The sequence below is a fragment of the Lonchura striata genome, chromosome 36 (genome assembly GCF_050655825.1).
Source record: "Lonchura striata isolate lonStrDom1 chromosome 36, ASM5065582v1, whole genome shotgun sequence".
NCBI classification, from domain to species: domain Eukaryota; kingdom Metazoa; phylum Chordata; class Aves; order Passeriformes; family Estrildidae; genus Lonchura; species Lonchura striata.
In genome coordinates, this window is record NC_140738.1 from 9,574,959 (window position 1) to 9,601,452 (window position 26,494).

At 52.8% G+C, this 26,494-nt stretch overlaps 1 protein-coding gene and 1 pseudogene across 1 annotated transcript in view; both read left to right on the forward strand.

Moving 5' to 3' along the window:
- LOC110484435 (uncharacterized) overlaps positions 1 to 26,494 on the forward strand; it is a 308,610-nt gene that overhangs the window by 131,260 nt on the left and 150,856 nt on the right. The window contains 1 exon segment of the mRNA XM_085565453.1: positions 21,514 to 21,775. Coding sequence (XP_085421579.1) covers positions 21,514 to 21,775 — 262 coding nt within the window.
- On the forward strand, positions 2,988 to 3,920 carry LOC146764130 (olfactory receptor 14J1-like; annotated as a pseudogene).

A 26,494-nucleotide genomic window follows, 5' to 3' on the forward strand; every position in this document is an offset into this window, starting at 1 on the left:
GGATGGCACAAAAACCTCTCAGAGACTCAAAATGGCACAAAAACCTCTCAGTGAGGAAATGAGAATCCAAAGTACCTTGCAAAAGTTAAGAATCTCCAAGTATTAATGAGCCCCAGTGAGTGTCAATGCAAAGCTCTCAACAGACAGGTTAAAGCAGATAATTGGGGCCACGATTGCACAAACCTCTCACAGAATCTGTAGCAAAAAGGAAACACCAAGTACTTTAAAAGAACTGAAGTACCTTGAAACAGTAATGGGCCCCACTGAGTGTTGTTCCTGACAAAGCCTCTCCAGAGAATAATTAATGCAGAATACTGGAGACCGAAATTTCAGAAAGCTCTCAGAGACTCCAAGGCAAAAGCCAAACCCAAAGTCCTTTGAAAAACCTGCAGTCCCTGAGAGCATGAAGGAGCCCCCAGGGCCATTCCTGACCAAGACTCCCCAGGGACTCCTTCCAGCAGATCCTTGAGGCCACTGGGATGTGGGCCGGGGGGATGCTGAAGGCAGGACCAGGGGCTGACAGTGCCCAGCCTGGCTGGGACTGTGCCAGGAGGCCCCAGGGCCTCAGGACAAGGTGTCTCCTCACAGCCCTTGGTGGCACAGACCCTGCTGTGCCCCAGGGCACCAAGACTTGGCTTCTCTTTGTCCCCACCTGCCATCAGTGCCTCCAGGTCTCTGCTCTGCCTGGGGCCTGGGGACACTTTCTCAGTCGTGTCCCTCAGTGGGACCCATTAAAAGTCCAAGAAACTTTGGAGTTGGATTCTGAATTGGAGTTCTGCAGAGGTTTCTGCAGCTCCCTCTCAGGGCCTGATGTTCAGGGCCTGAGCACAAAGGCCCAGAGGGTCATTAAAGTCCTTGTGCTGTGTCTGTGCTGCTGAGCTGGGCCGGGCTCCTGGCACAGAGGGTGATCCTGGTAACCAAGCAGAGCTTCAAAAGCACATTTCTCTTGCTGAGCAGCTCTTCTCCCAGCCCAGCAGGGCTGGGGCACTGCCTGCAGCCAGCCCGGGCACAGCACAGAGGCACAGAGAGCTTCAATCAGTCAGGGCTGGGAAGGGGCTGAGAAGTGCCTGGGGCAGAATCACTGCCAGCCCTTGGCACAGGAACCTCTGGCTGCAGGACAATGCAGCTGCAGCTCCTGGAGAGATCTCCTAAAGCTGGAACATGCCAATGCCCACAGACCCTGTGAGTGCATTCTCTGCTCATCTCCTCTGCAGAGCAGCCAGGGGTGCCCAGGGCTGTCCTGCAGAGCAGGGTCCTGCAGCCCAGGGCGCTGTGCTGGGCCAGGGACTCTGCTGCCTGCCAGGGACAGCTCTCAGCCGGCCCTGGAGCTGCTCCCAGCGCTGGCCAGGAGCTGTGGGGGGAAGGAGCCACCCTGAGCAGGGCAGGTGCTGCTGCTGAGAGGGGCTGGCTGGGGCAGGGCTGCTCCCAGCTCCAGACCAGCCTGGGCACAGCTCCGGAGGACACTTCCCAAAGAAAGTAAGCCTAGGATTATACTTATATACTTAGAAAACTATAATCCTTTATTATTGCTATTAAACTCTTGATTACCTCTCTTAAACTCTTACTGAACAATATTAAAGTTTTATTATATATCTCTATATCTATAATATTTAATTAACTCTAGTACATTTCCTTATGGTTTTTCTTAGAATTTAGAAAAATAACCTGACTGTATAAATGCATTTTTGAATATTATATAGTCTTTTCAACAGGATGAGGACCTACAAGAAGAACATTTTGGTTTTTGTATGCCAGCAGTGATAACGAAACCTGGGGGGAAAATGTCCTTGGACCTACTCCAATGGGTTGAGCCAGGGGTGTGTAACTGGGACAAGTGAATATTCTTTCGAATGTCCTTGTAAACTATCCTACTTAATCAACCTCAATGAATTGTTGAAATCAGGGGCCGGTTGTGCCTCATCCCCTCTGGGACACCTGGAAGCTTCCAATAAAGGTCTGGTTTTTACTTTACTGTTCTAACACTGTTGCAAGGGCTTTTTTCTCCTTTAATTATAGACAACAGGGGGTTGAGAGAAGCTGAACAGATATTTTAATCCCAAATGACAAAACATTCTGAGTTGAAAGGGAAACACAGGATCACCAATGAATGTTTGGACAGAGACTCCAGAACTGTGACTTTGGGTGGTCAGTGTCTCTGCTGGGAGCCTCCCAAAGGGCCTTCAGCCACTCCTCGGCCCTGGGCAGCAGCAGCATCACCTCTGCAGGGCCCAGCAGGGCTCTCCTGAGCTGCCCTTGCCCAGCTGCACACAGAGCCTGCCCCAGCCAGGGCCCTGCACACAGGCAGGTTTCTGTAGGGCCGGGTCGAGGGCACACAGGGTGGGATGGGCTCTGTGAGCGCTGGCAGGGACAAGGCACCTCTCAGGAGGGGATGTCCAGGCCCAGGGAGATGCTCAGGGAAGCAGAGGGGGCTGAGCAGAGCAGTGCTGGGGGAACAAACCCATCCAGACCCTCACCTTCCCTCAGCCACAAGGAATCCTTTGCCTCTCACAGCTCTCAGTGGGAAACTCTGAGTGCAGCAGGAATGCTGGGGATTTCTGACCTCAGAGAGAAAGGAATGATCTATGGGTAGGAAAACAATTCCTAAAACAAACTCCTGCCATCTTTTTCCCCTAGAAGTGAGCATGCAGATTGTACCAAGCCTTTCTGCATTAGGAGTGATTCCCCTGACAGATCCTGAATATCCAGCCTTGCCCCTCTGCTAAATGGCCACAAACCCAGGGCAGCAGGACAGGGATGGCTCCTCCAGAGCCCCCACGCACAGCCCTGGCTGCTCCTGGCACACTCAGCCAGCACAACTGGAGCTCAGGCAGGGACCTGGGTGAAGGTCTTCCCAGAGCAGGAACAAGGGTGGGTGAGTCCCAGCAGGACAGGCTGCAGGGAATGGCCCAGGTTTGGCTCCAAGCAGCCTCTCCTGACTTGTCCCTGTCCTTTCTCCATGAACAGGTGCCCATGTGCAGCCACAGCAAATGTCCAACAGCAGCTCCATCAGCCACTTCCTCCTGCTGGCACTGGCAGACACGCGGCAGCTGCAGCTCCTGCACTTCTGCCTCTTCCTGGGCATCTCCCTGGCTGCCCTCCTGGGCAATGGCCTCATCATCAGCGCCGTAGCCTGCGGCCACCACCTGCACACGCCCATGTTCTTCTTCCTGCTCAACCTGGCCCTCAGTGACCTGGGCTCCATCTGCACCACTGTCCCCAAAGCCATGCACAATTCCCTCTGGGACACCAGGAAGATCTCCTACACAGGATGTGCTGCACAGCTCTTTTTCTTCATGTTCTTCATCTCTGCAGAGTATTTCCTCCTGACCATCATGTGCTATGACCGCTACGTGTCCATCTGCAAACCCCTGCACTACGGGACTCTCCTGGGCAGCAGAGCTTGTGCCCACATGGCAGCAGCTGCCTGGGCCTGTGCCTTTCTCAATGCTGTGCTGCACACAGCCAATACATTTTCCCTGCCCCTGTGCCATGGCAATGCCCTGGGCCAGTTTTTCTGTGAAATCCCACAGATCCTCAAGCTCTCCTGCTCCAAATCTTTTCTCAGAGAGCTTGGGCTCCTTGCTGTTACTGCCTGTGTCCTCTTTGGTTGTTTTTTGTTCATTGTTTTCTCCTATGTGCAGATCTTCAGGGCTGTGCTGAGGATCCCCTCTGAGCAGGGACAGCACAAAACCTTTTCCACCTGCCTCCCTCACCTGGCCGTGGTCTCTCTGTTCCTCAGCACTGGCATATTTGCCTACCTGAAGCCCCCTTCCATCTCCTCTCTATCCCTGGATCTGTCCCTGTCAGTTCTGTACTTGGTGTTGACTCCAGCCCTGAACCCCCTCATCTACAGCCTGAGGAACCAGGAGCTCAAGGCTGAAGTGAGGAGACTGATGACTGGATAGTTTCAGGAACATTAAACTGCTGGCCAATTTCTGCCAATCACTTGTAATAAAAGTCATCTTTGATACTTCTTGTTGGTTTCCTTTTGGATATTTTTTTCTTTGTTTTACATTTTAATGTTGCACACAAAGGAATGTCAGGAGCCCCTGTCTGCATTGTACACAGCAGGCGGGAGCACCCCCATGCTGGTGCTGTGGGGACATGAACCTGAGGGAGCACAAATGCCATCAGCCCCTGGGGCCAGGAAGGGCTGGGGGACACCAGGGAAACCACTCAGCTTTGTCCTGGCCTCTGTAGTCAGCCAGAAAGTTTATTTCCATCAGCTGGGATTTTCCTGTCCCACTGCAGACGCTGCTGCTCAGAGCCAGGGCTGCCTGGCAGCCACCCCCAAACTGCCCTGAGCATTTCCTTGGCTTCACCTTTGCTTTCTTTACTCTTCCTGATACAAATTTCTTCCTGTTGTCCACACCTGTTCCCTCCCCTGCACACAGCCCAACCCTGTTTGCCCTTTCCTCTCTGGCCCCACTCCCCATTGCAGTTCCTGACTTGGCACCATGGGAACGTCCCTTGGGGAGCAGGATCATCCCACAAGTGCTGCAGGAATTGTCTGCAGGCTCCTGCAGTGCCTGGTGCTGCTCCCTTGCCAGAGGCACCCCAAGCCAGGGGGGCACATCTGGGCTGCTGTGTCTGGCTGTGGGGCTCCCTGTTCTGGGCAGTGAGGAGGAGCTGCAGAGGCTCTGCAGGACTGACAGGATTGGTTTTGGGGCTGTGAGGAGAAGCTGAGGGACCTGGGCTGCTGGAGCTTCTGGAGAAGAGGCCCAGGGTTCCTCCTGCGACTTCTCCAAAGGTTGGTTTCAGAGAATCCTAGAATCAGCCAGATTGGAAAAGACCTTGGAGATCATCAAGTCCAAGCTGTGCCTTGACACCACCTTGTGTCTCCCCTGAGCCTCCTCTTCTCCAGGATCAACAACCCCAGTTCCCTCAGCCGCTCCTCACAAGACTTGTGCTCCAGACTCCTCACCACCTTACTGCCGTTCTGTGGACACACTCCATCCCCTCCATGTCCTTCTAAATTGGGGGGCCCAGAACTGGACACAGCACTTGAGGCGCTGCCCAACCAGTCCCCAGCAGAGGGGAAGAATCACTGCCCTGCTCCTGCTGGCGACACCATTCCCGATCCAGGCCAGGAGCCATTGGCCTTCTTGGCACCTGGGCACACTGCTGGCTTGTGTCCAGTCTGCTGTCCATCAGTCCCTGCAGGTCCCTTTCTGCCTGGCTGCTGTCCAGCCCCTCTGTCCCCAGCCTGTAGCACTGCAGGGGTTGTTGTGGCCAAAGTGCAGGACCCGGCACTTGGACTTGTTAAACCTCACCTTGTTGGATTTGGGCCCTGGATCCAGCCTGTCCAGGGCCCTGTGCAGAGCCCTCCTACCCTCCAGCAGATCAACACTTCCAGACAACCTTGTATCCCCAGGGTTCCATGAGGCCCCAGAGTATCCCAATGATCTCCATGATTCCATGAGTTCTTCCAGTGACACAATGTCCCTTTGGTTCCATGGGACCCCTTGGTGTCACAGAGTCCCTTGGATCTTTGGGCCCTGCAGTGGCTCAATGTCACCGTGGTCCCCCAAGGCCCTGCAGTGTCACAGTGGATCCTTGGTTCCATGAGGTCTGGCAGGCAGCAATGCTCTCCTTGGTCCCACAGTGTCACAATGGCCTCTTGGTCCCAAGGGCCACCACGGTGTCAAACATGTTTCCTTCATTCTGTGAGTTCCTGAGGAGCAGCTCAGGCCCCTTGGTTCCATGGGGCCCTGCAGGGTCACCATGGTCCCATCATGACACGAGGTCCTGCTCTGTCACAAAGCTCTGCATGGTTCCACAAGGCCCTGCAGGGTCACAGTGGCCTCTTGGTTCCATGAGGCCTCAGAGTGCCACAAGGAATTCCTTGGTGTTGCAGTGTCAAAATGGAGCCCTGGTGATAAAAGATCCTGCAGTGTCACCAGGGAACCCTGGTTCCTTGGGGCACCACAGAATAACAATATTTCTCACCGTTATCAGAGTCCTTGCAATGGAGCAATGGCCCCTTGATTCCTGTAGGTCTCAGAAATGCCTCAGAATATTGTGGGGTGGGAGTGGGGACATAGTGTTATTGATTGTCAGACATGAAGAATCTTGATTTTCATGTCTGTCCAGACTTCATTAGAAGGTGCTGGGGGTCAGTATCAATTGGACATTGCTGATCTCCATCTATAAACAGGGAAAGAACACTGGATAAAACAGTTCTCTCTCCATTGTTTTCAATATAGTATATTCACTTTGAATACACTTCTAAAATCTCTCATTAAACACAGAAGTATTGAAAACGTAATATATTCCCAGCAGCTTTTTTTCTTTTTTGTGCATTTTGAGCAAATATTTATGAGCTTTTCTCACTGAATTCCTGAACTGAAGAGCTCAAGAAAGAAGAAGCCTCTGGAGTAGGAAAATTCATCAGCAACATCCAAGGGGCTGAGGATCCATCCCCACCAGAGCAGCAATGAGCAGAAATGGGCACAGCTCTGTGGCTGCCCCAGCTCTGGGATGGGCCCTGGGCCTGGAGCAGGAGCAGCTCTGGAGGGCCCCAGGGCCGGGGCTCTTGTGCTGGCCTGGGCAGATGGGATGGCAGGAGGGGCTGCAGAGCTCTCAGCACCTCAGGCAGAGGGGAGCAGGGCAGCCAGGGAGCTCCTTTGGCCTTGGCCAAGCCCCTTCCCCCATGGTGGGGCTGAGTCCTGGCTGAGCTGCAGCTGCTGCTGTGCCCTTGGCAGGGGCTGAGGCCGTGGGGCAGTGCCCAGAGCAGCCTGGGCTGAGCAGAGCTGTGGGGCCAGAGCCGGCTGGGCTGTGCTGGGGAGAGGCCCTTGGTGCTGCCCAGAGCTCAGGGCAGCTGGCAGAGCTGGCAGGGAGCTGGGCTGGGCTGGGAGAGCCTGGCACAGGAACCATCAGTGTCCATGGCTGTGCTGGAGACCAAGGCTGGAGCAGGGAAATGCAGGGCTGCTGTGCCATGGGGAGGGCATGGAATTCCAGCACACACCTCAGCTCTCTGGTGATCCCAGCACCGTGCTGGGCCCTGTTCCAGACTGGAGCAGAGCAGATGTTGATGGCACAGGAGCCCTGCGGGGCTGGCAGGGACCTGCAGCTTGCAAGGTGCTCTGCTCTCCCTCAGCTCCTCTCTGAGAGATCCAATCCCAGCTCAGCACCTCAGGGCACAAGTGGCACTGCCTGTTCATGGGCACACAGCTGATGTCTGCCTGCAAAGGGACACAGGTATTAATACTTGTACATTTCTTGTTATACAAGGACATTTTTATTGTCTGGGTCAGTTCACTACTTTTAAAAAATATCAAAGTTTTCCCCACCAGTAACAGGAATTTCCTGGAGGTGTACTGTTGGGGAAAGAGAAGCAATACTGATCTTCCCATCTTCTTGAATCACCAGTATTCTCTTTGTAACATCTCCCCCTTTCTTCAGGGGTTTCCAGTTCTCCTGTTGAAATGGTCATGTCTTAGGGCATCTCTTCACCAGACCAGCTGGTTCTATGTCCTAACTGTTGCCCCCAGATTTCTTCCTCTAGGTGCTCTTTGGTCATTCAAGGGCCTCTCAAGTGACTCGATTCATGCTTTGAACAACACGGAATGACCCTATCTTTCTGAAGTTCGAATAAATATGAATGATATCTTATTGTGTTTATATCCATCACAGAATTACCATTTCCTATGTCTTTGTCTAAAACTGTTCCTGTACAGAAATCCCCTGTGGATGAAGGACATGTCAGATGCTGCTGGGCATCACAGAGAGCTGAGGGAAGAGCTGAAATGGTTATTAAACTGATCAAATGTTTAACTTTTGTTCGTTGGCAAGAAACCTTTCTGTGCCTCTGAGTGTCACCATCCCTGAGCCCAAAGGACACAAACCTGATGAGTTGTGGTTCCCACTGCAGGGGCTGCACTTGGACCTTGGCTCTGCACAGGAGAGCTCTTCATCCACTTTCCCTCTTTTCCTCCCTCTGGGCATGGAGGCAGCTCCTGACTTCAGCCTGTGACTCGTGTGTGCAAAGAGCAAATCTGGGCAGAATTGGGGCAGGGAAGGTTTTGGGGGACCTTGGGATCTGTGCTGGGCACAGAAGGTGTTTTCCACTGCTCTGAGACTGTCTGCTGTGCACAGTCGATTTAATAGCCAGCAGAGGAATGACTTTTGCATTTGATGGAGCTGTGCCTTCCCCAGGCTTTGTTGGCTGGCAATAAATGAACATCCCTCTGTGTCTGGGGCAGCTCCTTCTCCAAGGAAAGCAGGTGGGAGTTGGAGCCAAGGAGCTGAAACCTGCAGGTGCAGCCTGGGCTGGAGGGAGCTCAGATTTGTACAAGTCTGCTCGGAGTGCCAGGGCTGGGATGGGGGAAATGGTGGGGTGAGGGTAGGGACAGAGTCTGTTGGATTGTCAGCCATAAAGGGTCTTTATTTTCATATCTATTCAAACTGGATGAGGAGGTACTTGGATTCAGTGTCAATTGGAGATTGCACATATCAATGTATTAACTAAAAAATCAAAATGGGACCTAAAAAATGGTTCCTCACTCCCTGTGTAAATAAAATTCATTCATTTCAACCACACTAATGGAATCTGCCTAACCAACCACAAAGGATTTGAAAACATAAATCAAATTATTCCCAGAGGCTTGGCTTGTTAAGGTGTTCTGAATGTTAATGAGCCCTGGCGCACTGAATTCCTGAACTGAAGAGCTGAAGGCTGAAGAAGCCTCTGGAGCAGTAAAATTCAGCAGCAGCCTCCAAGTTGCTGAGGATGTCAGCAGCCCCCACTGAGGCCATCCCTGCCCAGAGGCCCTGGAGGAATGAGCAGACAAGGAGAGCGTCCCTGGGGCTGGGGCAGCAGAACTCAGAGGCACCAGCGGCTCCAGCTGGGACATGGAGTGTGGGATGGGGCTGTGAAAGCCCTGCCTGGGCTGTGCCAAGCAGGACACACAAGCCCTGACCCCCATACAATAAAAACTCTCTCAAGGAGACATTTGAAAGGAATGAAAATTATTTCTGTCCTCTGAGTTGGATGGACTGGAGCAATACTATCAAGAGATACTCAGGAGCTCTAAACAACAAAACAGCCTTTACTGGGAAATTTAGAAAAATCAGAGAAACTTTGGCAAATGTTTTAATACGGCATTCAATCAACAAAAAACACTTCTCAAGGCATTAACTTGGCCCATTCAACTTCACAAACTCTAAGTCTGTTCAATTTTAAGATAATCAAAATTTGCAAGAGGACAGAAACAGAAGAAGTAGACACAGAAAGAGAGAAAAATAATACTTAGAGAAGCACACACAGAGCTACCAACTACTGGATTCCAGCAATGTTCAGCTGGAAATTCCAAGAGGAGGAAGGGTCAAGATGTGTGCTTGCCTTGTGGTCAGCCTTAAATACCCCTTGGTCCTCCTGGGCCCTTCCCCCAGGTGGGACTTGGGGTCATTTGGTCACTCAGGAGCTGGGCTGGGGCTCCAGAGGTGGCTGTGCAGCATTGCCTGTGCTGTGCCAGGGACTGGCAGACACTGCTGGGCTGGGATAGAGGCTCTGGGGGGATTGGGGTTCCAGGGCAGGGCAGTGCTGGGGTTCCAGGGCAGGGCAAGGCTGGACCTGCCCCTTCCTCCCCCACACTGAAATGTTTCCAGCCAGCAATCTCCTCCAGTCTGTCACAACAGTCAACATTGGTGCTGAAATCCCAATATGGCCATTGACACCTGCAGGAGAAGGACAGTTCTTTTCTATAGGAAGGAAAGCCCCGAGCCCCAGTGAGAAGAGACCCTCCAGGTGCCAAGCTGTCAGGCAGCCCCTGGAGGCCAAACCAGCCAGACCTGCTCCGTGTTCCCTTGGTTCTTTGGGACCCCACAGTGTCCCAGTGGTCTCCGTGGTTCCCAGGTCCCACAATGTCAAGTGACTCCTCTGTTCCATGAGGCCCAAAATGTCACGATGGACCTTTGGACCCTGGGGGTTTGTGGTGTCACAATGGTCTCCTTTGGCTCCACAGGGTCACAATGGAACACTGATGACACGAGGCCCTGCAGTGTCACAATGGACCTTTGGTTCCCTGCAGCCCTGCAGTGCCACAAAGGCCTCTTGGTTTCACGAGGCCCCACAGTGTCACAATGGTCCTCTTGGTTCTGTGGGGACCTCCAGGGTCACAATGGTCTCACTGGTGCTGTGAGGCCTCACAGTGTCACAATGCTTTGCTTATTCCGTGGGGCCTCATAGTATCCCAATGGTCTCCATGATTCCATGGTGCCCCACAGTGTCACAATGGCCCCTTGGTTCCATGAAGCTGTGAAGTCTCTTAATGGTGTCTCCATGATTCCATGTGGCCTTCCAATGTCACAATGGACCTTTGGCTCCCTGGGGTCTCACCATGTCACAACTGTCCCTTGGTCCCATGACACCCCAAAGTGTCATAAGGGTCTCCACGGTTCCATGAGGCCCCACGGTGTCACAATGGCCCCTTGGTCCCACAGGCCCCACAGTGTCACAATGGCCCCTTGGTTCCATGGTGCCCCACAGTGTCACAATGGTCCCTTGGTCTCACAGGCCCCACAGTGTCACAATGGCCCCTTGGTTCCATGGTGCCCCACAGTGTCACAATGGCCCCTTGGTTCCATGGTTCCTGTGCTGGTGCATTCCCCCCTCCCCTTCTCAGGCCGCCCTGCCAGATGAGAAATGCTCGCTGGCCTCCGCCTTGGCCAGCAGCCCCTGGGCTCAGCTCCTCTGGAGCTCAGCACAAACACGCTCTGCTCCAGGCACTGCTGCTGCCCAGCCAGCTCCTGGCTGCTTTAGGAGCAGCCCTGGGAACTGTTTGTGTTCCCTCGGTGGCACAACATCCCTGTTCTCAGCCTGCCAAAGAAAGCTGCTGATGCCAAGTGCGGCCAGGATGAAACATGGCTGGGACTGCAGCCCCTCTCTTGGGGCCCTACAAACAGTGCTCCAAAAGGAGCCCTTGGAGCTCTCCTGGGCCAGCGACTCCCTCTGAGTGAGGCCTCTCCGAGCCGGGAACTCTCCCGTTTGCTGCACTTGGGGATCCCCAACAACGAGGGAGCCTGGGCCGATCCCCCCACTCCTCCAGGCTCAACCCTTCCCTGCTGGGGAGATGCCAAAGCATCCCCAGGGAGCATTTCCCTTTGCTCAATTTCTCACAGGTGCCCTGCACTTACTCTCTGTGTCTGTGTGCACACAGGAATGCCTGTGCTGGGGAAATGTGGCAGGAATGCTGCTCTCTGAGGGGTCTGAGTGCCTTGGATAGCAGAGCCAGTCAGGCCTGTAGGTAAGGCTAAATCACGAGGTCTAAGCTAAGTTAAACGCTGCTAAGAGTTGTTCTTTTGCTAAGTTCATATGTTTAATATAAGTTATATGTTAAGTTAAATATTGTTAAATGTTATTCCTGTTTTAAATTGCATAGTTATAGGTTATAAGTTAGGTTAAATACTGTTAAGCTCTGTTCTTTTGCTAAATTGTTAAGTTTAATGTAGAAATTAAGGTAAAGGTATAAGGTAACTCCTATTAGGTTTTAGGTCTGTTAAGGTTTTGGGTCATATTCCTTTTATCCTTGCCCTCATTTTTTTTGTGTCACACACACAGGGACAGTTCTCAGTTCATTTCTGGTTTGATTGCCTGGATTTTGTTTGGTTTTGTTGTTGCTTTGTTTCCTTGCTGTGCCTGAAGTGTCCAGTCAGGAGCAGAGTGACTCTTGCCAAGGAACTTTGTGCTGCTGTCACTTTAATATTAAATCTGGTTTTTGCTGGGGATTTTTTCAGCGCTCTCAAACCCTCATTGGTCACAGGCTGAAGGAGCCCTGGCCCAGGCTCTGGCCCTGGGGGACACGGGGACACTGCCGGGGGGTCCCTGTCCCCCTGTCCCACCCCCCATGGCTCCAGCCCCCGTCCCCGTGTCAGGCTCTGGGGTCGATCTCGTGGAACATCCTCTGGGGGAGGCTGCGGCGCCAGGGGCAGGGGGACTTGGGGGCACAGGGGACCCCACTGTGCACGAGCAGCGTTGGACTTCTCTGGGGGAACTGGGAGGGGGCTAGGGCAGAGTGACCTCCCTGGTGACCTCACACAGCCTCTCAGATGTCACATAGCCATCTCTGTGATGTCACAAAGCCCAGTCTGTAATGTCATACAGGCCCTGTGATGCTGGGCAGTTCCGGCGCCATCCCAGCAGTGGCCTCTCCCTCCTGCCCCGTCCCTCAGCTGGTGCCACCCTTGGGGCTCTGGGCTATGGCTTCTTCTCCCTGGGCATCCCCTGCTGCCCGCCCAGGTTTTCCCGAGGAGCTGCTGCCCCTGAGCCAGAGGCTCTGCTCTGCTGCCCTGGGTACCCCGGGGCTGCCAAAACACCCCACGGCCAGGCCGGGCCCAGAGTGTCACAATGTCCCCTTGGATCCATCAGGCCCCGCAGTGTCACAATGCTCCCTGCGCTCTCTGAGGCCCCACATCACCCAGCCCAGGCCATTGCTATGGTTCCAGTCCCTCCCAGTATGATCCCAGTGATTCCCAGTCTCTCTCAGTATATCCCACTTGATCCCAGCATGCTCCCAGTCACACCCACTTCCTCCCAGTTGCTTCCAGCATAATTCCAGTTGCCCAGAACCACTTCTAGCCACCCTCAGTGCAGTACCAGTTGCTCCCAGTATATCCCAGTTGCACCGACCATGGTCCAAACTGCCCTCAGAATGTTCCTGGTCACTCCCAGTATGATCCCAGTCCCCCTCAGTGTTGTTCCAGTTCCACCCAGTATGTTCCCAGTTGCACCTAGTCACCCCTAGTACAGTCCCGCTCACTGCCAGTATGACCTCAGTGGCCCCCATTACAGACACAGTCACTCGCAGTTGCCCTCACTTGCCCCCAAAATGGTCCCAGCTGTTCCCAGTGTTGTCCCCTCCAGTATGGTGCCAGACACTTCCAGTATATTCCAATTGCCCCCAGCATGCTTGATCCCAGTCACCCCAGAGTCCCCAGTATGGTTCCAGTTGCCCCCAGGATGACCTCACTCATTCCCAGTATATCCCAGTTACCTCCAGCAGGCCCCCAAACCCCCTCCCAGCACCACAAATGGCCCCAAGAGCCACAACAGCCTCTCTCAGTCCCACCAGGAGTCCCTAAAACCCCTCCCAGCCCTCCATGGAGCTGAGCGGGAAAGGTTGGTGGACAGGAACATCCCCAGCAAGGGTCAGCTAGGACACTTCAGCAGCAATTTGGGCATTTTGTGGGGAACACTTAGACTGGGCAGACGCAGGCCAGGGACTGGGACAGACAGCCGGAATTCCTGGAGAACAGATGAGGTTAGATGGACCCGTTCTGCTGGAACAACTACAAGAACATGGCCATGTCCCTTGGCTTGGATGGTCCCAGAAGAACCAAATCCTCCCCTTAACCTCAAATTCACATTCAAATCCCAGTAAAATGATTCAGCTTTAGATCTCTTTACTTGATTTCTTTATTTTTACCCCAATTCTAGGTGTTTTGATGGGATAAACAAGGAGATTATTCAGGTGGGAAAAGATCTCCATGATCATCCATTATTGCTTGATGCCACCAGAAGAAAAAGTGACACAGCAGGTAAGAATTTCTTGGGCTTTAAAGTCAAAGAAACAGCTCTTCCCAATTAATTTTCAATGTTGATCAGAGTCCCGATGGATTTTCCTGGTCTGTGTTCATCCAGGTGTCTATGGGCATCCACGAGGATTTGAAGACCACTTTCCAGGTGTCTTCTCATCAGAGATCACAAGGAATGTGGGTCACCAGGGCTCTGACCAACATGGGTCTTCTAAAGGGGGATGGAGTTGGAGCAGCGCACGAAGCTCTTCCTGCAGTCGGGGCAGTCACAGGGCTTCCCTTACCTGTGCCTAAGTTGGTGTCGAGTCAAGTGAAAGCTCCTGGAGAAGCTCTTCCCACACAGGGGACACTCAAAGAGCCTCTGCCTGGTGTGGATGTGCCGGTGCCGGACAAGGTGGGAGTTTTGCTTGAAGCCCCTCCTGCAGTCAGGGCAGCGGAAGGGCCTCTCCCCGTTGTGAATCCACTGGTGCTTGCAGAGAGCAGAGCTCCACCTAAACCTCTTCTGACACTCGGGACACTCATAGGGCCTCTCCCCAGTGTGGATGCGTTGGTGGATGATGAGTTCTGAGCTCCAGCCGAAGCCCTTCCCACACTCCCCACACTTGTAGGGCCATTCCCCGGTGTGGATCATCTGGTGGCGGATCAGGTGGGATTTCCGCCCGAAGCTCTTCCCACACTCCGAGCACTTGTACGGCTTCTCCCCATCATGAAGCTGCTCATGGACCACCAGCTCTGAGCTCTGGCTGAAGCTCTGCCCACCTTCCTGACACTGGGTGTGTCTTTCCTCCTCAGATGACCTTGGGCTGGTTTTGCAGCCCCTCCTCCTGCGGGATCTCTGGGGCTTTTCCTCCCCGTTGGGTTCCTGTGCTGTGGAGCCAGTCAAAATGGCCTCTTCCATGAGGTTCTGCTGCGGGGATTTGTCCTTCCTGGTCTCCATCTGCAGCTCCTGCTCTGGGGGAGGAAGGACAAGGAGAGGATGGGATTTGCCAGAGGGAAGGGCAGGGAGATCCCCCGAGTGCGTCCCCAGCAGGAGGACACCGGTAGCGGGGCTGTCCTGCAGCTGGGGGCCAGGCTGGGCTGGGAGATGGAACAGGAGAGAGGGGGAAAGGGGCACTGACTTCCTCCTCACCTGCCTGGGCATCCCAGGGCATCTTCCTCTTCCTTGCAGCCTCCTCCTCCATCTGGAAGATATTTGGAGATGGGAAATCCTGTTTTGAAAGGAAAACAAGGGATGAGCACAGTGAGTTTTGTACTGGTTTCAAAGCAAACCTGGGAGAGAGTCTAAGCCAGAAGGACAATTTAATAGGAAAATTAAGATCAAAGCTATGATACAGAAAGACTGGTTTAAACTCACAGAGTCAGGATATAACCTGATAATCAGGGTGGTGGTAGCAGGCTGATGAAATGGTGGCTGCAGTCCGGCTGGAGTGATGAACGTGATTCTGTCAAAGCAGTGATCCTGTAGAAGGGTCTGGTCTTCCTCTGAAGGTCCAATGGTGCTTATGGAGCTCTTGTCCTCTGGGAATGCAGCAGGCAAGGTGGTCGTGGTGTTGCAAGGGTGAGATTATATCCAGGTAGGAATGCTTGGTTCCTCCCCCTGGGCGGAGCATCCCACAATGGGATGATGTAATTTTATCAGTGCTGCAGTGACACTCAATGGCCCATTAACAGAAGATGGCCCCTGGAGGGCGTTATCAGGGCTGAGCCATGGAAGAGATGAAGAACACTGCCCCACCTGTTGATAACAGTTTTTGGAGATGGGGACTGAAAACACTTTTGGTTACATCTGACACTGTAACCTGAAACAGTGAGGCAATCCCTGCTCGGGGTGGGGGGTGAACACCACCCCCCTTACCCAAACTGGCTCAGGTGTAAAACCCCCACCCTGGGAAGGCCACGCACACAGGGGACAATGTCACACTTGCCCTGTCCCAGGGGAGATCTCTGTTCCTGTCAGTCCCTTGCTCTCTCCCCTTTTCTCTTTCTTTCCATCTCTCTCTCTACCTCACATTTACTGTCAATAAAATCCACTTTGGATTTGGTCTCCTTAGCAGCTTAATTGCGGCAGAGGCATCTCTCCAACAATTTTGTTAACCAGATTGTGACATTATTTTTGCACAGTGAGTTCAGGGCACTGTTGTCTGACCCCAAGTGCCTTTGACAGCAGCGTGGTTCCCTCCTCTGAGAAGGTTTTGCCTCTTTCTGGAGGATCTCTTGGAAACTTGGATGCAGCTTCCTCTGAGTGACTTTTGGGAGAATTTATGAGGAGAATGGCTCTCGTGGGTGGCCAGTGTAGAGAAAATATTTTGTTTTCCTTCTTTGAAAAGTCTGTTAAAATCACTGGAAGAAAGGGATAAAATCATACCAGCAAGACTGGCAAGGATCATTCACCACGCAGTGAGGAACAAAAGGTTACTAACGTCCCACAAGAAGTCCTGCTAAGGTAGCTAAATGCCAAATAACTCCTGAATACACAAGCTTTGGGGCTTTGCCAAATGTGAGAATCATTTTCTCTTGCTACCTGTCTCCTTTGTGACAGCTACAATGAGCTTTCCCTCCCTTTTAATAACCTGTATTGGGCTAAATGTCCACTTTTATCACAACCTGCCAGCAGCTGAGCTGGAGTTGTGCCGGAAGTGGTGAAATTTGGAATTGCCACAGAATTGCTTCTATTGTCAGTTTATTAATGTTTGGGATTTGTTTGCATTTTCATCACAAGTGACTTGTGGGAAGAGCAAATATTCCTCAAGGCATTTTTTGTAGGGTTAAGTTTGATTTCTGGCAAGTTTGTTTAATCTGGTCCCCAGGGGATGCTCAAGTGGTCTCTGTGCTTCTTACCCTGGGGGATGCTTGGGAGGGGCTTGGATGGGTTGTCCCTTTCCCTGTCACTCCAGGCCATTCCCCAGGGGTGTCCCTGGCCCTGTTACCCCAGGGCATTCCCTGAGGGGTTGTCCCCATCTCTTTCACCCCAGGCTATTCCACAGGGGCTGTCCCTGTCCCTATCCCTGTTACCCCAGGCCATTCCTGAGGAGGTGTCTCTCTCCCCGTCACCCCAAGCCATTCCCCAGGGGGTCTCCATCATTCTCACCCCTATGCCAGGGGAGTGCTCTGTCCCTCTCAGGCAAGATGTGCTTGGGCGTTGAAACAGGGTATTTTACAGGTTAAATTTAACAGGGTAGAAATCCATTTGGATTTAGGTGAAATGTGCTGTTTTGAAGTATTAGCAGCTTGCTAACATAGGTAAAATGTGCTGTTTAATCTGCTAGCTCTGTTGCTGAAACGCAGATAGAAAATCAATCCCCACAAATCCTGTAAGGAGTTGTATGGACGGTATGTTTATTGCAGCGCTGGACGCATGTGGGGATCGTTCCCCTTCAAAGGACATCAGCACCCTGTGTAAGAGACGGTCCCAAGTTCCCCTCATTTTTGCCTCATGTTTGCCGCAATGGCAGAGACTGAGATCCTGGAGACCCTGATTGGAGTTCCGGCTTGGAGAGGTGATTTTTGCAGGTGTATTTGCTGTACCACCACAGACCACTGCTTCAAGCAGGGCCTGGCAAGGACCTGGCAAGGAGTGGCTTGTTCTACGCGCTCACACCGGCTTCATGATACCTGCTGAACCCACGGATTTTCCCACCTCTTGGCCAAATGAACTTTGGGGTAACTCTGGTGATCTCTCATGGAAGACCCCTCATCTCTCTCGTGACCACTGTGACAGACAGAGATCGAAGCCCCTCCCAAGGACTGAGACTGAGACCCCCACCACAGAGAGGAGGGCTGGCCTGATCAATGTGAGATGTTTCCCAGGTGTGGTTGATGGACTAAGAAGACAATGTCTCTCTTTCACAGCTGAAAACATGACCTGTTCCTCCTCGGTGGCTTCAATGGACTTATTCTTCATTCTACCTGTTCCCCCTCAATTACTTCAATAGACTTTCATTTTCTTTTGCCTGTTTCCCCCACTTAGACAGAGGACCATGAAAGACCCCTGAGATTACCAAGATTTTGAGATTCTCCCTGACACAAGAAAATAGATTGTCATTGTCTGGACCAGAGAGGATTTTGTCTGCTTTGAAACTATAAACCTCTTTCCCCTCCTTTTCTTTCTATCCTTTATTTCCCTTCTGTCCCCTCCATTGCATTTGCTGTTGGCACTCTATAATTAAGATGCATTTGTTGTGATTAAAGTGATGGTCCCCTGCTGTTTGCCTTTTTGCATTTTCGGGATTAGTAAATGAAACATCATGACACCCTGCTCCTCCAAACGGATCTTGACACTCCCTCACGGGATTGGGACCTGCAGGCAGGGTCCCTTCCTACCCCAATAGTTCTGGGATTCTGTCAGGGACGCGCTTCCCTTTCCTTCTTCCCTCTGCTTCCAGCTGTGAATGTGTCAGAAAATGCCCAGCAAATCCACCTTTGCTGTGTGCTTTGGGAGCTCACACAGCTGCTGCACCTTGTCCCCTGCCCTGCACAGCTCCTTGGGAGGCACGGCAGGAGCAGCACCCTGAGAGCCTCAGGAATGCCCCTATGGGATCCATGTCACACACTCCCAGGGGCTGGAATTCCAGTTCCCAGCCAGGAAAAGATGTTCCTGCCCTTGAAGGAAAAGCTCTTAACAAGGACCCAAAAGCCAAGTGGAGCAAGATCCTACTGGGACATTTCACTGCCAGCCTTCATAACTTCACCCATGGTTGTTGTAGCTCATGGATTAGGAATGAAATCAGGGCAGGGTCTTTTGTAAGAGCTGCCCTGGGTCAAGGGAGACACTGAGAGAGAAACAGAGCAGGTGAAGGAAGGCAGGAGAGAAAGGAGGACACAAACACAATCAGCTGAGAAGGTGGCACTCTGAAAACAGAAATGCCATGGACTGAAAATGAATGGGATGAAAAGAAATAATTTTGTATCTTGTATTTCCAATCAAAACACAATTTCCTCACTTTTTCACCAACCTCCTCCTGGTGTCATTCAGCAGGGCTGTCAGAAAGTTCTTCATTCTGAGCGGATGCTCCAGGTTGCAGCCACAAGGAAACAGGGAATGGGGATTTTCCTACTCCTGGGGAGTTTGACATCATCAGCTGAGGAGAGAAGGAGGCAGCAGCAGAAAAGGACAGCTGGGCTTCACCCTTCCAGAAGAAAGAGGAGGGGAAAAATCTCTCATCATGTTTGCAGCTGCTCCCACAGGGATGTGAGGGCTGATCCCAGAGCCCCAAGGATCACATTCAGGGCAGCCCTCAGGGAATGTTCACCTGGTATTGGGGGGCTGCATGGGAGCACCTGGATCTTGGAGCACCCAGCTGCCCCCCATGTTTGGAGGTGCCTGAGGAGGGCTGGGACGATGCCAGGGACATCCTGCAGTGACATCCCCCCCGTCCCACTCTGTGTGTGCTCAGTCCCAACCCTGACCCTGATCCTGGTCTCAATCTCACTCCACGGTTAGACACACTCAGAGTTCCGTATTTAATCTCAGCTCAGTGCCAAACTTATCTAGGCCCAGACCCAATCCCAGCCTCAGCCCTAAAGCCAATCCCATGTTTTGCCTTAACCCCAATCCCAGCTCTAATCCAAATCTCAGCCCCAACTCCAACCCCAGACCCAATTCCAGCCCTTGCCTAAATCCTCAGCCCCAAACCAAATCCCAGGCTCAGCCCTTCTGGGGGTTTGGGGGTGTCTCTGTCCCTCTGACCCCAATGATGTTTGGGTGGGGTCACACCAGGGCTGAGAGGGACAGAGACGCCCCGGCCTCCCCAAGGATGAGAAGGTCGGAGAGCCCCCCCAGCCCCGAGCACCCTCAGCGGTGAGAGGGACACAGAGCCCCTGGTCCCCAGCCCTGCACAAACTTTCCCGGAGGTCAGAGGGATGAAGACCCCCTGAGCATCCCCCAGGGTGAGGGGACAGAGACCCCTTGAATATCCCCTGGGAACCAGACAAAATAAACTTGCAGAAATCAAACATAACTCTGCATAAAGTACTTTGATGAATATTTCATTTTCCCACAAGTCACTTCTGATGGAAACGCAAACAAATCCCAAACATTAATAAACCAAGAATAGAAGCGATTCTGTGGCAATTCCAAGTTTCATCAGTTCCCATGCAGCTCCAGCTCAGCTGCTGGCAGGTTCAAATAAAAGAAAAGTGAAAATTTGGCCCAATACAGATTATTAAAAGGAAGGGACTGCGCTGTGTAGCTATGACAAAGGTGACAGGGAGGAAAAAGATATTGATTCTCATATTTGGACAAAACCTCCAAACCTGTGAATTTGGGAGTTATTCAGGAATTTAGTGAGAGCTGGGCTTCTTGTAGGACTTGTCAGTCTTGCTGGTATCATTTGTTACCTTTCTTTCAGTGATTTTAACAGACTTTGCAGGGAAGGACAAGAAAATATTATCTTTACACTGGCCACCTACAACAGCCATTTTCCTCATAAGTTCTTCCATAAGTTGCTCAGAGAAAGCTGCATCCAAGTTTCCAAGAGATCCTCCAGAAAGAGGCAAAACCTCCTCAGAGGAGGGAACCACGCTGCTGTCAAACACGCTTGGGGTCAGACAACAGTGCCCTGAACTCACTGTGCAAAAATAATGTCACAATCTGGTTAACAAAATTGTTGGAGAGATGCCTCTGCCGCAATTAAGCTGCTAAGGAGACCAAATCCAAAGTGGATTTTATTGACAGTAAATGTGAGGTAGAGAGAGAGATGGAAAGAAAGAGAAAAGGGGAGAGAGCAAGGGACTGACAGGAACAGAGATCTCCCCTGGGACAGGGCAAGTGTGACATTGTCCCCTGTGTGCGTGGCCTTCCCAGGGTGAGGGTTTTACACCTGAGCCAGTTTGGGTAAGGGGGGTGGTGTTCACCCCCCACCCCGAGCAGGGATTGCCTCACTGTTTCAGGTTACAGTGTCAGATGTAACCAAAAGTGTTTTCAGTCCCCATCTCCAAAAACTGTTATCAACAGGTGGGGCAGTGTTCTTTATCTCTTCCATGGCTCAGCCCTGATAACGCCCTCCAGGGTCCATCTTCTCTTAATGGGCCATTGAGTATCACTGCAGCACTGATAAAATTACATCATCCCATTGTGGGATGCTCCGCCCAGGGGGAGGAACCAAGCATTCCTACCTGGATATAATCTCACCCTTGCAACACCACGACCACCTTGCCTGCTGCATTCCCAGAGGACAAGAGCTCCATAAGCACCATTGGACCTTCAGAGGAAGACCAGACCCTTCTACAGGATCACTGCTTTGACAGAATCACGTTCATCACTCCAGCCGGACTGCAGCCACCATTTCATCAGCCTGCTACCACCACCCTGATTATCAGGGTGTCAGGTTATATCCTGACTCTGTGAGTTTAAACCAGTCTTTCTGTATCATAGCTTTGATCTTAATTTTCCTATTAAATTGTCCTTCTGGCTTAGACTCTCTCCCAGGTTTGCTTTGAAACCAGTACAAAACTCACTGTGCTCATCCCTTGTTTTCCTTTCAAAACAGGATTTCCCATCTCCAAATATCTTCCAGATGGAGGAGGAGGCTGCAAGGAAGAGGAAGATGCCCTGGGATGCCCAGGCAGGTGAGGAGGAAGTCAGTGCCCCTTTCCCCCTCTCTCCTGTTCCATCTCCCAGCCCAGCCTGGCCCCCAGCTGCAGGACAGCCCTGCTACCGGTGTCCTCCTGCTGGGGATGCACTCGGGGGATCTCCCTGCCCTTCCCTCTGGCAAATCCCATCCTCTCCTTGTCCTTCCTCCCCCAGAGCAGGAGCTGCAGATGGAGACCAGGAAGGACAAATCCCCGCAGCAGAACCTCATGGAAGAGGCCATTTTGACTGGCTCCACAGCACAGGAACCCAACGGGGAGGAAAAGCCCCAGAGATCCCGCAGGAGGAGGGGCTGCAAAACCAGCCCAAGGTCATCTGAGGAGGAAAGACACACCCAGTGTCAGGAAGGTGGGCAGAGCTTCAGCCAGAGCTCAGAGCTGGTGGTCCATGAGCAGCTTCATGATGGGGAGAAGCCGTACAAGTGCTCGGAGTGTGGGAAGAGCTTCGGGCGGAAATCCCACCTGATCCGCCACCAGATGATCCACACCGGGGAATGGCCCTACAAGTGTGGGGAGTGTGGGAAGGGCTTCGGCTGGAGCTCAGAACTCATCATCCACCAACGCATCCACACTGGGGAGAGGCCCTATGAGTGTCCCGAGTGTCAGAAGAGGTTTAGGTGGAGCTCTGCTCTCTGCAAGCACCAGTGGATTCACAACGGGGAGAGGCCCTTCCGCTGCCCCGACTGCAGGAGGGGCTTCAAGCAAAACTCCCACCTTGTCCGGCACCGGCACATCCACACCAGGCAGAGGCCCTATGAGTGTCCCCTGTGTGGGAAGAGCTTCTCCAGGAGCTTTCACTTGACTCGACACCAACTTAGGCACAGGTAAGGGAAGCCCTGTGACTGCCCCGACTGCAGGAAGAGCTTCGTGCGCTGCTCCTACTCCATCCCCCTTTAGAAGACCCATGTTGGTCAGAGCCCTGGTGACCCACATTCCTTGTGATCTCTGATGAGAAGACACCTGGAAAGTGGTCTTCAAATCCTCCTGGATGCCCATAGACACCTGGATGAACACAGACCAGGAAAATCCATCGGGACTCTGATCAACATTGAAAATTAATTGGGAAGAGCTGTTTCTTTGACTTTAAAGCCCAAGAAATTCTTACCTGCTGTGTCACTTTTTCTTCTGGTGGCATCAAGCAATAATGGATGATCATGGAGATCTTTTCCCACCTGAATAATCTCCTTGTTTATCCCATCAAAACACCTAGAATTGGGGTAAAAATAAAGAAATCAAGTAAAGAGATCTAAAGCTGAATCATTTTACTGGGATTTGAATGTGAATTTGATGTTAAGGGGAGGATTTGGTTCTTCTGGGACCATCCAAGCCAAGGGACATGGCCATGTTCTTGTAGTTGTTCCAGCAGAACGGGTCCATCTAACCTCATCTGTTCTCCAGGAATTCCGGCTGTCTGTCCCAGTCCCTGGCCTGCGTCTGCCCAGTCTAAGTGTTCCCCACAAAATGCCCAAATTGCTGCTGAAATGTCCTAGCTGACCCTTGCTGGGGATGTTCCTGTCCACCAACCTTTCCCGCTCAGCTCCATGGAGGGCTGGGAGGGGTTTTAGGGACTCCTGGTGGGACTGAGAGAGGCTGTTGTGGCTCTTGGGGCCATTTGTGGTGCTGGGAGGGGGTTTGGGGGCCTGCTGGAGGTAACTGGGATATACTGGGAATGAGTGAGGTCATCCTGGGGGCAACTGGAACCATACTGGGGACTCTGGGGTGACTGGGATCAAGCATGCTGGGGGCAATTGGAATATACTGGAAGTGTCTGGCACCATACTGGAGGGGACAACACTGGGAACAGCTGGGACCATTTTGGGGGCAAGTGAGGGCAACTGCGAGTGACTGTGTCTGTAATGGGGGCCACTGAGGTCATACTGGCAGTGAGCGGGACTGTACTAGGGGTGACTAGGTGCAACTGGGAACATACTGGGTGGAACTGGAACAACACTGAGGGGGACTGGGATCATACTGGGAGTGACCAGGAACATTCTGAGGGCAGTTTGGACCATGGTCGGTGCAACTGGGATATACTGGGAGCAACTGGTACTGCACTGAGGGTGGCTAGAAGTGGTTCTGGGCAACTGGAATTATGCTGGAAGCAACTGGGAGGAAGTGGGTGTGACTGGGAGCATGCTGGGATCAAGTGGGATATACTGAGAGAGACTGGGAATCACTGGGATCATACTGGGAGGGACTGGAACCATAGCAATGGCCTGGGCTGGGTGATGTGGGGCCTCAGAGAGCGCAGGGAGCATTGTGACACTGCGGGGCCTGATGGATCCAAGGGGATATTGTGACACTCTGGGCCCGGCCTGGCCATGGGGTGTTTTGGGAGCCCCGGGGTACCCAGGGCAGCAGAGCAGAGCCTCTGGCTCAGGGGCAGCAGCTCCTCGGGAAAACCTGGGCGGGCAGCAGGGGATGCCCAGGGAGAAGAAGCCATAGCCCAGAGCCCCAAGGGTGGCACCAGCTGAGGGACGGGGCAGGAGGGAGAGGCCACTGCTGGGATGGCGCCGGAACTGCCCAGCATCACAGGGCCTGTATGACATTACAGACTGGGCTTTGTGACATCACAGAGATGGCTATGTGACATCTGAGAGGCTGTGTGATGTCACCAGGGAGGTCACTCTGCCCTAGCCCCCTCCCAGTTCCCCCAGAGAAGTCCAACGCTGCTCGTGCACAGTGGGGTCCCCTGTGCCCCCAAGTCCCCCTGCCCCTGGCGCCGCAGCCTCCCCCAGAGGATGTTCCACGAGATCGACCCCAGAGCCTGACACGGGGACGGGGGCTGGAGCCATGGGGGGTGGGACAGGGGGACAGGGACCCCCCGGCAGTGTCCCCGTGTCCCCCAGGGCCAGAGCCTGGGCCAGGGCTCCTTCAGCCTGTGACCAATGAGGGTTTGAGAGCGCTGAAAAAATCCCCAGCAAAAACCAGATTTAATATTAAAGTGACAGCAGCACAAAGTTCCTTGGCAAGAGTCACTCTGCTCCTGACTGGACACTTCAGGCACAGCAAGGAAACAAAGCAACAACAAAACCAAACAAAATCCAGGCAATCAAACCAGAAATGAACTGAGAACTGTCCCTGTGTGTGTGACACAAAAAAAATGAGGGCAAGGATAAAAGGAATATGACCCAAAACCTTAACAGACCTAAAACCTAATAGGAGTTACCTTATACCTTTACCTTAATTTCTACATTAAACTTAACAATTTAGCAAAAGAACAGAGCTTAACAGTATTTAACCTAACTTATAACCTATAACTATGCAATTTAAAACAGGAATAACATTTAACAATATTTAACTTAACATATAACTTATATTAAACATATGAACTTAGCAAAAGAACAACTCTTAGCAGCGTTTAACTTAGCTTAGACCTCGTGATTTAGCCTTACCTACAGGCCTGACTAGCTCTGCTATCCAAGGCAGTCAGACTCCTCAGGGAGCAGCATTTCTGCCACATTTCCCCAGCACAGGCACTCCTGTGTGCACACAGACACAGAGAGTCAGTGCAAGGCACCTGTGAGAAATTCCCCTGAGCAAAGGGAAATGCTCCCTGGGGATGCTTTGGCATCTCCCCAGCAGGGAAGGGTTGAGCCTGGAGGAGTGGGGGGATCGGCCCAGGCTCCCTCGTTGTTGGGGATCCCCAAGTGCAGCAAACAGGAGAGTTCCCGGCTCGGAGAGGCCCCACTCAGAGGGAGTCGCTGGCCCAGGAGAGCTCCAAGGGCTCCTTTTGGAGCGCTGTTTGTAGGGCCCCAAGAGAGGGGCTGCAGTCCCAGCCATGTTTTATCCTGGCCGCACTTGGCATCAGCAGCTTTCTTTGGCAGGCTGAGAACAGGGATGTTGTGCCACCGAGGGAACACAAACAGTTCCCAGGGCTGCTCCTAAAGCAGCCAGGAGCTGGCTGGGCAGCAGCAGTGCCTGGAGCAGAGCGTGTTTGTGCTGAGCTCCAGAGGAGCTGAGCCCAGGGGCTGCTGGCCAAGGCGGAGGCCAGCGAGCATTTCTCATCTGGCAGGGCGGCCTGAGAAGGGGAGGGGGGAATGCACCAGCACAGGAACCATGGAACCAAGGGGCCATTGTGACACTGTGGGGCACCATGGAACCAAGGGGCCATTGTGACACTGTGGGGCCTGTGGGACCAAGGGGCCATTGTGACACCGTGGGGCCTCATGGAACCGTGGAGACCCTTATGACACTTTGGGGTGTCATGGGACCAAGGGACAGTTGTGACATGGTGAGACCCCAGGGAGCCAAAGGTCCATTGTGACATTGGAAGGCCACATGGAATCATGGAGACACCATTAAGAGACTTCACAGCTTCATGGAACCAAGGGGCCATTGTGACACTGTGGGGCACCATGGAATCATGGAGACCATTGGGATACTATGAGGCCCCACGGAATAAGCAAAGCATTGTGACACTGTGAGGCCTCACAGCACCAGTGAGACCATTGTGACCCTGGAGGTCCCCACAGAACCAAGAGAACCATTGTGACACTGTGGGGCCTCGTGAAACCAAGAGGCCTTTGTGGCACTGCAGGGCTGCAGGGAACCAAAGGTCCATTGTGACACTGCAGGGCCTCGTGTCATCAGTGTTCCATTGTGACCCTGTGGAGCCAAAGGAGACCATTGTGACACCACAAACCCCCAGGGTCCAAAGGTCCATCGTGACATTTTGGGCCTCATGGAACAGAGGAGTCACTTGACATTGTGGGACCTGGGAACCACGGAGACCACTGGGACACTGTGGGGTCCCAAGGATCCAAGGGAACATGGAACAGGTCTGGCTGGTTTGACCTCCAGGGGCTGCCTGACAGCTTGGCACCTGGAGGGTCTCTTCTCACTGGGGCTCGGGGCTTTCCTTCCTATAGAAAAGAACTGTCCTTCTCCTGCAGGTGTCAATGGCCATATTGGGATTTCACCTCCAATGTTGACTGTTGTGACGGACTGGAGGAGATTGCTGGCTGGAAACATTTCAGTGTGGGGGAGGAAGGGGCAGGTCCAGCCTTGCCCTGCCCTGGAACCCCAGCACTGCCCTGCCCTGGAACCCCAATCCCCCCAGAGCCTCTATCCCAGCCCAGCAGTGTCTGCCAGTCCCTGGCACAGCACAGGCAATGCTCCACAGCCACCTCTGGAGCCCCAGCCCAGCTCCTGAGTGACCAAATGACCCCAAGTCCCACCTGGGGGAAGGGCCCAGGAGGACCAAGGGGTATTTAAGGCTGACCACAAGGCAAGCACACATCTTGACCCTTCCTCCTCTTGGAATTTCCAGCTGAACATTGCTGGAATCCAGGAGGTGGTAGCTGAGTGTGTGCTTCTCTCTTTGTATCTTATTTTTCTCTTTCTCTGTATCTACTTCTTCTATTTCTGTACT